At 52.9% G+C, this 14,967-nt stretch overlaps 5 protein-coding genes across 5 annotated transcripts; 2 read left to right on the top strand and 3 right to left on the bottom strand.

Moving 5' to 3' along the window:
- Window positions 1-151: 151 nt before the first annotated feature.
- Window positions 152-760, bottom strand: J4E92_000285 (uncharacterized protein; the record flags this gene model as incomplete). Its single annotated transcript, XM_051491704.1, has 3 exons — window positions 152-340; window positions 396-617; window positions 665-760. 3 exons carry the CDS (start codon window positions 758-760, stop codon window positions 152-154), a joined length of 507 nt encoding a protein of 168 aa, XP_051357216.1.
- A 3,821-nt stretch (window positions 761-4,581) lies between these two features.
- J4E92_000284 (uncharacterized protein) lies at window positions 4,582-8,205 on the bottom strand (the record flags this gene model as incomplete). The annotated part of the gene is made up of 1 exon (XM_051491703.1): window positions 4,582-8,205. One exon carries the CDS (start codon window positions 8,203-8,205, stop codon window positions 4,582-4,584), a length of 3,624 nt encoding a protein of 1,207 aa, XP_051357215.1.
- A 396-nt stretch (window positions 8,206-8,601) lies between these two features.
- J4E92_000283 (uncharacterized protein) lies at window positions 8,602-10,312 on the top strand (the record flags this gene model as incomplete). The annotated part of the gene is made up of 4 exons (XM_051491702.1): window positions 8,602-8,691; window positions 8,811-9,296; window positions 9,348-10,053; window positions 10,104-10,312. 4 exons carry the CDS (start codon window positions 8,602-8,604, stop codon window positions 10,310-10,312), a joined length of 1,491 nt encoding a protein of 496 aa, XP_051357214.1.
- Window positions 10,313-11,494: 1,182 nt separating this feature from the next.
- On the top strand, window positions 11,495-12,028 carry J4E92_000282 (uncharacterized protein; the record flags this gene model as incomplete). The annotated part of the gene is made up of 2 exons (XM_051491701.1): window positions 11,495-11,769; window positions 11,818-12,028. 2 exons carry the CDS (start codon window positions 11,495-11,497, stop codon window positions 12,026-12,028), a joined length of 486 nt encoding a protein of 161 aa, XP_051357213.1.
- A 479-nt stretch (window positions 12,029-12,507) lies between these two features.
- On the bottom strand, window positions 12,508-14,907 carry RAD15 (DNA-dependent ATPase of the nucleotide excision repair factor 4 complex; the record flags this gene model as incomplete). Its single annotated transcript, XM_051491700.1, has 1 exon — window positions 12,508-14,907. The coding sequence occupies one exon, from the start codon at window positions 14,905-14,907 to the stop codon at window positions 12,508-12,510; it is 2,400 nt and encodes a 799-aa protein (XP_051357212.1).
- Between the last annotated feature and the right edge of the window lie 60 nt (window positions 14,908-14,967).

Genomic DNA, 14,967 nt, shown 5'->3' with positions numbered 1-14,967 from the left:
ATAGTGAGAGCCTTCTTCATACATTCATTGGTTCTACGTAGAATGGCTCAGTGTTCCCACATCTATAGGAGGCAGGAGACTTGTAGTCACATCTCAAGCTGCGCCTTGCCCACCCTTCCGATCGCTCTTGATCAGATTGGTTATCCAACCTCTAGAACTCGCAGTACCAGGCCACAGCGTAGCGTGGACGCGGGTTACCGCAGGAAACTTGGTGTCCATATCGAGGGTCCTTGGCGCAGTCGATTATGTAGTAGTCGCCGCAACGGAACTGGCCCGCGTCTTTGCCAGTGGCGTGGTAGGCACAGTCACCGCGGTTGCCGTACTCGATCGGAACCTCAAACTAGAAGTGAGTTAGTGTATGTACGGTGAGCGTCTAAAGATAGCAGCCAACTCACCTCGGGGACGAACGGCAAGTAGTTCTGAGGGTAAGGAGGGCTGTCCATGTCTGGCTTGTTGGTGTGCCATCCGGGCTCGCCATGATAGACCTTCTCGAAGCGAGTGTCTCCACAAGGGTTCACGGCTACGCCGCTAGGTCCTTGGAAGATGTCCCACACGTAGTACTTGGTATCTACCTCCTCGACTTGGATCTGGAGGGAGTAGGGATACGGACCCTGGCCCTTGAACTTAGTCAGTACGATGCTTGACGTTCTCATCGCGCACTCACGGCAGTGGGGTGGTCTGCAAACTGCTCAGCGGGTGCGGCAAGAACGAAGCCGACGCCGACGAAGAGCCACACGAGGTAGGTGACTAAGGAGGACATAGTTGCTATTGATTCGTAGGCAGGCTGTGTCGAGTTGATGAAGTGTGTATGAACGGAGACGCGATGTCCTGAATTGGCGTTGGGGCTCGATGTCTCGACAAGCTCGTGGTGAGAAGTGAGTGCGTTAAGTAGGCAACCGCGCAAGAGTAGCACGTGTGTGTAGCCAATTGCAGTTAGTCTCAGATGAAGCAAACGGCAGTCGCTAAGATAGGGTCAGAGGGCAAATAACGCGTCAGAACTCGCACACGAGCCTGTCTCTACGCTTACACTTTTTGAGGACGAGTACATTTCTTGAGGACACCTGGGCATATACATTACTTGAGGACGAATATATTGCTTGAGGACGAGTGCATTCCTCACCTCACATGCATACGTTGGGTGAGATGACCACTTAAGTAAGCCTACTTGAACCATACGGCTAACCCTTACATACGCTTGCCATCAGCCCGGGTCCATCTAGCCTGTCTCCTCAGAACTCGCAGTTATATCCGCGGTGATATTCCCGACCATCCGGACATCTGAAGGTTGCCTCGTTGTAGCGCGGATCTTTCGCACAATCGATGATGTAGTAATCTCCGCATCGAAACTGACCAGCGTCGACGCCGCTACCAATGTAATGGCAGTCTTCGGAATACTCGATGTCAGCGTATACCTATAAGAGAGTGCGAATTAGCATGCGATACTCAGCAAAGAGTTTAAGAATATTCTACTTACACTGAGAGGGGGAAACGGCGGATGGGCGATGTCGTCGTCCTCGCCCGCTAATTCCCTTCCGAAGTAGACTCGCTCGAAGTTCGGATCATCTTTAGGGTCCAGGCAAGGATCCACTGCGATTCCTTGGGGTCCCTGGAAGATGAACCAGTTGTATCGGCGCACAGGGAATTTACTTAGGATGAGCTGGAGGGAGTACGGATATTTAGATGCCTAGTTAGCTTCATCAGCAAGAGTGCTACAAGATTGCTACGGGAGTGCGTCAAAAGGGCTGATAAACATACGTTCGCAGTATTGCGCCTTGCTATAGATGTGACATTACCGGCAGGCGTGTCGACAGGCACTGCTAATACAAGGCTTAAGCAGGCAAGTAGCCAGACAAGTGAAGTAAGCCAGTTGAGCATGGCGAATTGGAAGTTGATCTGGGTCTTGTGTTTCGCTGATTAGAGGAAGAGAGCTGGATGAGAAGCTTTGATGTAGATTAAATGCTTGTCGATGACTTGAAGTAATCAGTCTTCAAAGTGGGGTAGAGAAGCGGTGAGCTGTGAAGAGCAGCGGTCGAGTGTTTGCGGGAGACAAAGGAATGTTGTAAACAAACACAGGGTCTTTCACTAGTAATGCTAAGCTAAACGTAGTATGGAAGTATGAAGACATTGCACTGTAGTAAACGGAGGAGAGACTGAGCGGCATATGCATGCATTCCTTCGCACAATGTAGAGTATCTCCGCTCTGCGCTGTGCGCATGTTCCAGCCTCAGCCATACTCGAGCACAACGTCTTATTGATAGACGAGCCTAAGTATCCACGAAGAAACCGCGATGATCCCATGCCTTCTCTCTCCAGTCGCATTCCTGGGCTGGTTCTAAATACCGTTCATCTTGGTCGAAATGCAGAATGTCACGACCCGGGCCGCAGTCAAGCCAGCCTGGATCGCCGCCTGTTGAGGTATATTGACAGCCGACATATTTGCCTGGGAGATCCAAAGGGAAAGTCATCTATACCGCGTAAAGTCAGTACCTGCTCATAACGAATCGATAAAAGACACAGATCATGCCAGTGTTCTCCAGACTCACCTCCGGCGGAAACGGGGGCTTCTTGATTGGGTCGCCTTTGTAGTAGTATGGACCCATAGATTCGACAGGGTGGAAGTCTTTCATGCCATATCCCAGGCTGCAGAGTGGCGCGGCCATACCAGAAGGGCCCTCATAGAAGTGGTAATAGTATTCTGTTCTTGCTGAGAGCCGAGATTGCTTCCTGAGGATAATTTGGATGGAGTTCAGTTTTCTGGGGTCGCGGATATGCTTGTACTAAGGTCAGTCTTGCTTTGTTGAGGAGCACTGAAATGAAGTACTGACCATCGCTCCATCAGATGTTGCCATTGATGTACTGTTCGAGAGTGCGTGCGGGCTAGGTACCTCGAGAGGTACCGCGATACCTGGCGCGACCAGATACGCGACAAGCCAAACGAGGAAAGGGAGCCACGACAACATGACGAGTGTAAGTTTGGGCGGTTGAGTGGCAGTAGCTTGATCAGGTTTTGTAGAGCAGAAAGAAAGTGCGGGCAAAGGTGAGAGCCGAGTAAATTAGCGCCCAAGCTTATATTGGTGCATGACTGATGATCGTGTATGATGGAAGTGCAAGTGGGGAAGCGGCAACCGGGGGCCTGCCAACAGTGAGTGCAAACGTCAACGGTGAAACAGCGCTGTGATCATGTGATCGAGCAGCACGTGGCGCGATTATTGCGTCATGTTCTGATACTGCGTAGAGCACCTACCTGGGTAAGTCAGGTAACGTACCTAGGTATCACAGTAACACCAAGACTGGATGAATAGCGGGCTCTTCCATGTCTCACAGTCTCCATGTTCCTATACAGTATCAACTATGGCTAAGAAGAAATGCGGCTGGTAGTACAACGGGCAGTCATGCTAGCAGGTATGAACGAAAAGGGTGTAATTGGAAGGACCTGGATCCGGCAAGTGCTACCCCCAGCGCCTCTAGCCACTCTCTTCAGACAGCCCAATGCTAGGATGATTCCTTAGGCACCTCTTCATCAAAGTCGCAAAAGAACACGCGACGGTACCGACGGCCGTTATCACAGTGTATCTCCGGATCTTTGATCTGCGGGTCGAAACCACAGTGTTCAAAGTGCTTGTCGTCACACTCGATCCAAGTCTTTTGCGCGCCGTCGCTCGAGTAGTAGCAGTTATCTTGACCGTTGATAGTGATCGGAAGACTTTCATCGGGCTTTAGAGGGATATGTTTGTCAGCCTGATGCTTCAACTAGTATCATATAGCGTTGCAAGACTCACCTCCGGCATCCTTTCAAGGTATCTTTCGGGAATTTGCTCATCTTTGGTCCCAGTGAATTCAGGCTTGTTTGTCGGCCACCATCGATGGAGGCCCTGGAAGGGCGCGGAGGGGGATGTAGGCGCACAGGGGTCGACTGCCTCGCCTCCAGGACCGACGAAGGACATCCAGTTTAGTTTTTGATCTATCTTCTCAAGCAGGAACTGGACAGATCGATAGCGAAATTTCGATCTCGGAACGTGGTTTGTAACGATGGTGGGAGCCACCGCCACTGCAATGCCAGTAGAGACCCTTGATGGGATGAGGTCATTCGCGGTAGTGGATACTACCCCCATGAATCCCGCTATCGTAAGTGTGGTCCAGAATCTCATCGTGGCCGGCACTTTCTGGTGCTAACGTACCGCTGGAGGCTACTATTGGTGACGTGGTATGGACGTGTGATTGATGGGTTCAGCGATCTTCTGCTTGAAGGTGCGGAAGAATAGATAAAGTAGAACAGTCTAGGTAGCTTTATAGCTCAGGAAAAAGAGCTAGAATATCTTGACGACATGTCGCGATGGGGGTGATTCCTAGTCATATGTCTGCTGTCATAGGTCATGACTGAACATATTGCCGGGTGCTAGCGCAAAGTTGCCTTTGTGTCCATGTCTATGGACCGCATGATGCACCTTGGAAGTTGGGTGGAATGTACTCTCTCTTGGTGATACCCAAGTGTCGGGTATTATCGTGTCACCCAAACCTGGCGCACATACTGCAGCGTGGCATGGCTCGTTCATTCGTGATAGGTCGTGAAACATACATAGACTAGTCAAAAGACACTCGGCCCAAACCTCTCTCTTTCACCGCCTTGACGACGCCGTCCTTGATCTTCGCAAGAGCTGTTTCCCATGGCTCTTTCGGAAAGTTTTCGTCCTTTTCCGCCTCGTAATTAATGACGTACTCGATCCATTTCACCATACCAACAGCCTTGCTGATATCCTTTTCTTCCAGTACGACCTTTCTGAGATACTTGATCAATGCAACAACATCTTCGCCATACGGCCCTTCGTCAGTAAACTCGCCAATCCATTGCTTCATGGCGACCCTCAAGTCCGCCAGCGCCGAGAGTTTGTCGGTTGTAAAGGTCGGCTTTACAGGGCGAGGGACTTTGATCGTGGGTAGTTCTGTAGGCGGTTCGACGACCGGTGGAGGTTTAGCCTTGCGTGATACAGAGACGCGAAAAGCGTTCATTTTCTCGGCTTTGTGTTGTGCGAGTACTTCCTTGCGAACGTCTTCGGGTAGCGCAGCGAGGAAGGCTGGGTCAAGGTCATCTTCCTTTGATGGTTTGGGTACGGTGGGCGCTTCAAAGGCATCATCGCTTGGGCCGGCGGAATTCTCTCTACTCTCACTTTCTCGTGCGGGGTTCTTGAGAGAGATGAAATTGGCTTGAGTGAGAGTTTTGCCAGTCATACTTATGGACTTTGCTTGGGCAGCGGCAGCAAGCATTGCAGATCTTGGTGGCCGGCCTCTACCACGCTTAACAGGTACAATGGCTTTCTTCGCAGGGATACCTATAATTCTGTTCTTGCGTGGCGATTGGGGTAGTATCGTTTGGTCTGCGCCCTTTGGGCGGCGAGAGGGAGAGAAGGGAGTGATGCTGGCGTCATACTGTGCAAGTATCTCCGCACGAACTTCGGCTGGTAGCGTAGCAAGTATATCAGGATCAAGTTGAGACTGGGCTGGGAGTGCTGTCATAGCGAAAGGCAAAGCTTTTGTAGGTGTGCTAGGGTTGCCTCTTTTGTCTTCATTGCGTGCAGGTGTAGGAGAAGACTGACGCGTTTGGCGCAGCAGTTTTGATCGAATGTCCTCTGGTAGCTCGGCCAGTACTTTGGGGTCAACCTGCGAGGGCATGATGAACTGCGTGCCTAACATGTTTAGCGGGCGGCGTGAAGGTGTTGATGCATTGAGTGTCTGAGCGCCAAAAGGAACATGCTCTTCTCCTGACAAGGCTTTGGACTTTCGTGGGGTCTCGGGATCGTCTTGGATGGGGTCTTCCTCAACTGCTTTTGGGGCTCGCACCACACGAGCTGTTTCCGCGTTGCCGACTTTGAATTGTAGTCGTCGCTGTGAGCCTTCAAGACTACCATCCGTGGCATTCTTCATAGGCTCAAGTTTTGTCATCTGTATGCCGATGCCTCGAAGCTCACCTGGGGTGAAACCAAAACCGCGCAGTATGCCTAATGCCTCTTTCGTAAGAATTTCTTTGGCGTTGGTAGCGACACCAAGCGTGAGGCTTTTATTATGCGTGTCGCATTTGCCGTGGCCAAGATGCTTGGGAGGATCCAGAGGAGCGTCTGGAGAACGTCGCATAATCTTCATCATGAAATGCTTGCCCTTTACCCTCTCCTTCAACAGTCTCTTCTGGAGCTCTCCGCATAAGCTTGCAATGAACTCATCAGCTTGCTCCTGGTTCTCAAAGCGAACGCCCCAGTTCACCTCGGCAGAAATAGACTTGCGGACGACTTGCTCCCCTACTTCTTGATGATCGATACCTCTTGCGTACTCGTATAGCTTCTCTCCAGTCTTGGGCCCTAGTATCTGAACGAGCCTTTCTTTCGTAAGCTCGCGAATGTCTTTGACGAGTTGGACTCCCTGGTCCTCAAGCTTGCCTCCAATCGACCAAGCGACGCCTGGGAGATCTTGTACCTGAAGTTGACCTATGAAGTCTAATACCTCTTCGGGTTTGATCTGGTATTGTCCGGCAGGCTTTGCTTTGCGTAAGGCTACTTTGGCTAGCAAGATGTTGCTACCGATGCCGACGGAAACGTTACAACCAGTCCTGGATCTGACTTCGTCGCGTAGATTCAGTGCAATTTCCTCGGCTTTCGCCTGCTCGCGATGACTGCTGCCTTCGGAGTATTGTTTGCCATCACTACCACCAGCAGCGATGCATAGGTTCGATACATCGATGAGCGCTTCGTCGATACTAACACTCTGCACTAGACCACCGCTAGCCAATATGGCATCGTAAAAGGCGCGGCTGGTGGCTTCGTACTCGGGAAAGTCATAAGGCAAGATTTTAAGGTCTGGACAAAGCTCTTGAGCCCGCTTCATCCACATACCGTTTTTGACACCAAATGTTCGGGCAGGATAGTTGCAACTCGCGATTTCAGACCCGCTGCCTTGGCCATGCGCAACAACTGCCGGCTTGTCTTTGTATTCTGGGTGTTTCTTCAAGCTGACTGCTGCGAAGAAACTGTCAAAGTCCACGTGGAGAATATAGCGCCGAGCGCCCGGGGCGCGCTTCTGCTTGGCCCTCTGTGACGAGGTCTTCTCGCTCGCTAGTGCCTGCAGCTGGGACTTGAGATCGGCTTTCCATGTCGACAGATGGTGCAGTCGTGATTCGCGATAATACTGTTCGAGGAAATTTGGATCGACAACGGTGGATTTGCGAACCTTTGGATCCCGTAGAAGTATTGCATTGTGCTCCTCCGCAGTCAGCTCCCGGTTCTTGGGCTTTGGAGCGTCTTGTACCGGAGGCAGTTTCTCAACTTGGTCTTCGGTATCGTCTTTTGACTCTGCGCGCTGGGGCGGAGGAGGGCTCGGGTTCGCATAGAGACAATCGTCGACCTCGTCCGGCACATCGTCTATACGGACCGGGGCTAGTGAAGGGCTGGTCTTGGGTGGTGTGACAAGCTTCGCAGCTTTACTCGACTCTGCGGATCTAGCCTGGCCGGGCAGGCCTTCGGGTTCGCGGGAGGGTGGCAGATCCTCAATGTCATCGTCCGGTGTAGGAAGCCGCTGCTTTTTGTTCGAAAAGCGCGCGCGCATGCTGCTGCTCGGTGTTGGTGTACTCGCCGGACCAGCCTGGCTTCCCCTCAGTTGACTCGTGTACCAGCTGGCATCAGTCTGGTCCCGGTAACCCCTTGTCTTGACGTTCGCGGTGCTGGTCATGCCACCCTTATTGAAAGCCAGCACATTCTGCTTCTCGCCCTCATCCACTACTCGGTACTCGCTCCACGGCAGCAACTTGCCCGCTTGTATGCTGTCTACGACCCACGCGGGCTTCACGATTCGGTATCTCCGGAACTCGACGACCTTCTTCGGCGTCAGACTACTGGCAATGATGTGTGTGACCGTGGTCTTCCCGTCCAGATATTGCATGAAGCCGCCGCCGTGTTGGACTATGAAGGTGTGCAGGTCGTTGAGCGATGGCTGCGTGTAGCCGTTGACATGCGCCACGACGCCCTTGAAGATTTGAGGTTTGTTGCCGGCCTGGTTTCGTATGTCGGCATCGAGATTCTGCAGTTTGATCTTCTTCCGCCTGAAGTAGTCGGTAAAGCCGCCAAAGGCCGAGCCGCGGTACTCCTCTCCATCCTCGCCATCAAACTGGTGGCTGGCGATGCGCTTGCGGACCGACTCGGAGTTCTTCTCGAGGCGCGAGCCCATGGTGACAGTAGTGTGGTGGATCAAGAGCGTTCATCGGGGCCGGGGTCATGATGGGGCGTCGCGGAGGTGCGTCGGCTGCCGCATGTCGAGATCGGTGTTGGTGGTGAAAGGCGCGTGCCGTGGCGCGTTGGAGGACCGCGAATACGTCACGCTAGCGACGCTAAGTGGATCGTTCTGCCGGCGGTGAAAGCACGCTAAGAGAAAGCTGCAGGCCTTGGCGAACTTTTTCTACCTCTCGAAGTCGCTGCTCTTCAGTTTCTCGCTTTTCGTTATCATCCTGCTCTACCAGCTGTCCTCGAGCTGTGCAACTTCCTGAGCAACAAAAACGTGCGCCGACTTCATATTCTCAACAATCCTGTCAGCTCTCTCAGACATAGACTTGCGACCACTTCCAAGATGTCGTCCGCCATTCCCGTAGGCGTCTACGGACGTCGCATTCCAGCTGGAAACTTTCCCATCCTGGCTGCTGACGACCAGTCTTCCACTGTGAGTAGCCTTGACGCCCGGTTCTACCTGCTCCGCGTTACGAAGTTTTATGCGCCGAAGATTCGCAGTAAAACTCTGTCGCATGCGCAATTCCATGGCAAAGTACTGACAATGATTAGTTCCGCATCACCATGGCGGCTATCGACCCAGATGCCGAGCCTCAAATCGACGGCGAGCACAAGCACCCTCGCGCGACTCTGAAGCTCATCCGAGTGCCCATGGACTTTGACTCGGACGATGATGATGATGAGGACTACGAGGAGGGTGACATCGAGGCTATCGCTGCTCGTCTGCGTGCCGCTGGTGCGCTCCCTGAAGCTGATTCGGACATGTCCGACTCCGACGATAGCGAGAGCGAGAAGAACGGCGGCCCCAGCGATCCTGCCCGGTCAAAGAAGGCCAAGCAGGCAGCCCTCACCAAGAAGCTGCAAGAAGAGCTTGAGGCCGATGAGATGGACATCGACGGCATGACCAACGGCAAGGGAAAGGCCAAGGGCAAGGCCAAGGTCACCGATGACGACTTGAGCGACGAGGACGACGAGGACGATGAGGATGAGGATGACGAGCCTGAAGAGCTCGTTCTGTGCACTCTCGACCCCGAGAAGGTATGCTTGATCATGACAATTCCAAACAGACTCCATCTAATACCTCCGTAGCACTACCAGCAACCGCTCGACATCACCGTCCGTCAAGGTGAGGAGGTCTACCTTTCCGTCAGCGGCACTCACGACGTTTACGTTACCGGTAACTACCTCGCCTTCCCCGACGAGGATGATGAGGAAGACGACGAGGACGATGGTCTCGACGAGCTCGGCTACGATCTCGGCTCCGAAGACGAGGAGCTCGACGGTATGGGAGAATCAGAGGATGATGAGCTCGATGGCATGAACGACCCCAGGATCACTGAGGTTGACTCTGACGATGAGGAGCCACCCAAGCTTGTTGACGCCAGCAAGAAAAGCAAGAAGCGCGCTGCTGAGGATGATGCTACCCTCGATGACATGATCAGCAAGACCAACGGTGATGCTAAGCTCAGCAAGAAGCAGGCTAAGAAGCTGAAGAAGAACGACGGCCAGGCTGTTGCCGGTGCCGCAGAGCCAGAGAAGAAGGCTGAGAAGGTTGATACCCCCAGCAGCGACAAGAAGAAGGTTCAGTTCGCTAAGAACCTTGAGCAGGGCCCAACTGGCTCCCCCAAGGTTGACGCCAAGCCAGAGGCAAAGAAGGAGGCCGCCAAGGGACCTCGCACCGTCAGTGGTGTTCTCGTCGACGACAAGAAGGAGGGCAAGGGCAAAGCCGCCAAGAAGGGCGACCGCGTCGAGATGCGCTACATTGGCAAGCTGAAGAACGGCAAGGTCTTTGACTGTAAGTTGTCGAACTTCCATATAGTACCACCATGACTAACGAATACCCAGCCAACAAGAAGGGCAAGCCATTCTCGTTCAAGCTTGGTGTCGGCCAAGTCATCAAGGGTTGGGACGTCGGTGTCGCTGGCATGACCGCCGGCGGCGAGCGTCGTCTTACCATCCCTGCGGCGATGGCTTACGGCAAGAAGGGTGCTCCCCCGGACATTCCTCCTAACTCTGACTTGATCTTCGACATCAAGTGCATCTCTGTCGGTTAAACGCGACCCTGCAAAATTCCACGCGCAGTAGGGTCCACTTGGTCCCGTCAGGATCGGATCCACTCCCATGCAGGACTCCGCCTGCCTGCGTGCGTTCGCGCCATTCTCATTTCCGTTTCTGTCTCTGTATCAACTGCATAGCGCGTCGTCTGAGATATCCGACTTGCATAATCTGGGGTTGTTTCATTAGATGTGTGCAAGGAGGAAGGATCTCTCAGTCCTCTTCGCCAATGTCTTTTCCATATGGCGGGTCTGTAAGTGATATAGCGAGGCGATGTTGCCAAAGAGCAAAGGTTCGCTGAGGAAGCTACTTTGAAAAGTTACACGGTGTTCCGGTTGAGATGTACGAGCGGTAGTAATACACAATCTTCAAGCAACATCCAGAACGCGCCATGTCTGCAAAAGTGCCATATGATCGAGGTGACATGCTGCAACCCTGCTATTCACATTTCGGTTCCGACATTCGCAAACTCACGTCAGTCATTACGATAAAATGCAGAACCGAGGCTTCCGAGATTGCGAAGATTCTAGCGCTAGTGGCGGGCCATTCAGAGTGCGAGACGCGTGCACGAGCCCCAAAGACCCCACAGCGCTATAACCCAACTCCTCTTCATCTTCGCCCAACTCCAACGTCGACTCAAGCCCTCTGTTACACAACGATACCGCAACTACCTCAAAGAACAATTTCGCTTACGCACCACCGTCTTCGACACCACTACCCCACTACACCAATACCGAACCAACCGTGGCAATACTGTAGCAATGGCGATGACGAAACGAAGCAGTAGTAGTATGAGTAGTAATAGTAGCATTCATTCGTACTCGTCCGCGAGCAATGTCCGCGCTAGCTGCTACTCTGTAAACGCTGCTACCGCCAGCCTTCACGGTTTCCATTACTCCACTACCCCGTCTGCCGGGGCCGGGTGGTGTTCCTGAGGTCAGCTCGGTATGTCCACGCCTTGCATTCTATGTAGGTGGCACTACTAACATTCACAGGGAATTCCATCACCCCCTTCAAGTCCCCCCCTCGCCGCCAAAAACGCGTCCACCGCCCAAGGTGGCAAGGCGCGCAGAGGGGGGGCAGCATACACCATCACGGGAGAGTGTGAGAGACTCTTCTGCGAGACACTGCGATCTGTATTCCTGGGTGAGGGGAGCCAGCATCGCCAGAACTCGCTAGTGATGGGTATGCCATATGACAACACTACGACTGCAACCACCGCTATCACCAACGACTATGGTATCGATGCTCGTCGCTACTCGGACTCTTCGACCGACTCTGCTGCGCCTGAAATGGTGCGGTTCGAGGAGGAGAAGGGCGCGATAGCCGACTACATTGAGATGTGGGACTACGTTGGTGGCATCAGGTTCCGGGGTTTCGTTGCTCAGAAGGAAGACGAGAGGGCCATGTTCATCTTCTTCGATGAATCCGTCATCAACGGAGATTTGAAGGCTGGGTAAGTCAATATTCGCGTCCTCGGTATTGATATACTAACGTTCCACAGTCTCATGGCCCTCCTCGAACTCTGTGAAGTCGACTACTTCTCCTGCGATCGTCTCGTCCTGTGCATCGACCGCGACGTCGACCAAGCCGCTCTGGCCAACGTAACCAAGGACCTGGGCTGGATCGGCTTCGGCCTCACAACGCTCGACGAGTTCAGCCAAGGCGAAGAGTTGACAAGCAAGAAATGGTTGTTCATGGATATGGAGATATAAACGTACTGAGAAGATGGGAACGTGGTTAGGGTTCTTGGTGTCTGTCGCTACAACACAGAATATGGTCCGAGTTTCTCTTTTCCTGAGGAGTTCTGCATGGCGGACTGGGGCGTTGGTTCTTCTTCCTAAGTAGCACGCATGGAGTCCGGTCGCTTGGAATGTGCATGGTTTCCTAGCAGGGTGTTCTGTCCTGACAGATTCATAGTTGAATGCGATATTTGTAACCCGATTCTACTTGCCTACTCTGACGTGCACCTCACCGTAAAGTCACGCATACCTCTGTCAAGTGGATGATCTTAGAACCGCGGCTTATCATGCGCCTTCAATTCTATTCTTCTGCCATACTCCAAATCACCCTTTTGTGCGCGCCCCAAATGCGTTATCCAACCCAAGCGCTAGGATGATGAGTTGCCGGTCTCGCTAACACCGCCCTTCATGTAAGGATATTCACGAGGGATCGGCTTGTCGTCTGGGCCATTCTATGCGTCGACAGTTGCCATCTCAGCCATCTCAGCATCAACATCCGCCGTGCCGCCAAACTCATCCACTTCATCAACCTCCATGCGCTCGACTTCGGCTCTACCTTCCAACGCGCGCATAGCCGGGTTATCAGTCCCACTGATACCATGAGCCTCCTTCTTGCGCTGATGCGCCTCTAGATCTTCCAGCGACCACGACGAGTGTCCTTCTGTTTCCGCTCGGCTGAACGGGACACTCATATCTTTCAAGAAGGCCTTTGCGGCGCCTACAGCCTGGTCGATGGACAGCTTTGTGCTCTTAGCGTCGAGGCCTTGTTGGATCCATTTGGGGAGCTGGGTTTGCTTCTTGTTGAAGCGTTTGTCTGCCAGGACCATGACTCCGTAGTCGTCTTTACCGCGAATGACGCGACCCAGACATTGGGCTGCGTGGCGCATGGCATCGAAGGAGAGGAAGTCTGCTTCTTTGATCCGGTAAGTCTCTCTCAGAAACTCCAATCGCGCTTTCAGAATCCTGGATTCGGTGTATTGATATGGTACACCCATACACAGCACAGAGCGGCCGTAGTGGTGGTCGAAATCGATTCCTTCGCTGACCTTTCCTCGCGCGACACAAAGTAGGACGGCGCCGCGGCCGTTGTTGCACGCTGTGCGGAATGTTTCTAGCGCGAGGGCGGTTTCTTGGGCGTCGGGTGTTTCGACGAGGATGAGTTTGTACTTCCAGACTGTGTCGAGAATTTCCATGCCTTGCCATGCTGAGATGATGCTCTCCATGTAGAGATATGACGGGAAGAATACGACGACACCGTCTGGCGTCAGTTTGCAGAACTCGATGAGCAGATTGCCAAAGTTCCGCTGCACTTGCAAGTCGTTGCGGTGTTCGAATTGCGATGTGACCTGATTCTGGTCGTTACCGCGATCGACGATCATTGGTAAGAATGTCTTTCGTGTGAGTGTCATGGTGAAGGATTCTTGAACAACGGTATTAAAGTTGAGCATGCGTGGGTACATGTCCAGCGGAGACATGGTTCCGGAAGTAACGATGACGGAGTAGAAGCGCTCGAAGACGGGTTTGATGGCTATGGCCGCGTCTAAGCAGGTGAGATGTAGAACAGGGTTTGGTACTGTTGCCGTCGCTGATTCGAAGGGCTCGATGATTAAGAGGAAGCCGGTCTCGTATGTGGCTACTAGCGTGGCGAAGGTAGCGACCTCCTGGAGCGGCTGGTAATCTTCAATATTAGTGAGTTCCAAGGTGCGGACAAGTGATGTCAAACGCTCGGCGCAGAATCTGAGTGGTTTTCGCTCGATGAAGGTCAAGTCTTTGCAATGTTTGAGGAAATCTGGTGGTGTGTCGGCGACGACGTTGAGCACCTTCATGCGCGTCTTGAGATACTCGATGAAGCGCTTGAGGAAGGCAACGAAGTGCTCTGCTCGCCGTATGTTACCGGGCACGGCTTCTGTGAGGAGATCGTCTGGTAATGCTGGATTCGCCATGAAGGCGTCTTCGTTTCGCGCTTCATCGGCAGCTCTGAGACCCTCGACTAGCTTTGCGTATTCATTCTGCAACTTGGTCGCGTCACTGGTCTTCATTTCTGTAATCTTGCGATCGAGGTTATTGACACCTTTGGTAGCTTTCCGGAGCACATCCTCGGTAAGATCGATGCTGAGAGATTCGATGCACACGTTGTCGATGTTGTGGGCTTCGTCGAAAACGACAATGCAGTCTTTGGATAGTTCTTTGGAGACTCTGTCTGCGATCTTGGGATCTAAGAGGTAGTGGTAGGAGTAGATGATGACGTTGCAATAGGGCATCATTCTCCGGGCTGTAAAATAAGGACACTGTTTCTGCTGCTCACCATACTTCAGTATGCCATCGAAAGTCCACACACCAGCCGGTATGAGATTGTGAGGTTCCAGAAGATCCAGGTTCTCGTGGTACACGCAAAGCTCGACATCCTCGCCGCGCTCCTTCTTCTCCTTCACGAAGCCAGCAGTCAAGCTGCGACATCTCGCGTCTACCACGGTACCACTCTTCTCTCGCTTGACGGACGGGTGCAGACAGAGGTTTTTCCGACTGGTCAATCCAAGACCCCGAAATTCTTCCTCGTAGCCCAGCTCGGTAGTGCGGTACTTCATCAGCGCCTTGAGTTCAGCCAAGGCCTTTTCGATCTCGGACATGGTACGCGAACAGTAGATCAGCTTCCGTTTTTCAGGATAGTGCTGCTGGTAAGCGACGATGAGCGAGAGCAGAGAAATGGTTTTACCCGTTCCTGAAGGCATCTCGAGGACACAGTGGCCACCCTGATCCAGGGTGCGCTTGAGATCGCACATGTAGGCATATTGCTCTGGATATACTCGGGGATATGGGAATAGCACGGGGAGGTTATCGATGTAGAACCTCATGTTGATGGTCCACCGCCCGCGCGGATTTTGTTGTAGCGGAGGGGAGTTGGGGGAAACGAA

Source organism: Alternaria infectoria, assembly GCF_024043175.1.
Source record: "Alternaria infectoria strain BMP 0036 chromosome Unknown scaffold_1, whole genome shotgun sequence".
NCBI lineage: Eukaryota > Fungi > Ascomycota > Dothideomycetes > Pleosporales > Pleosporaceae > Alternaria > Alternaria infectoria.
The sequence above is the reverse complement of the archived record's forward strand: the minus strand, read 5'-3'. Positions and strand labels throughout refer to the sequence as shown.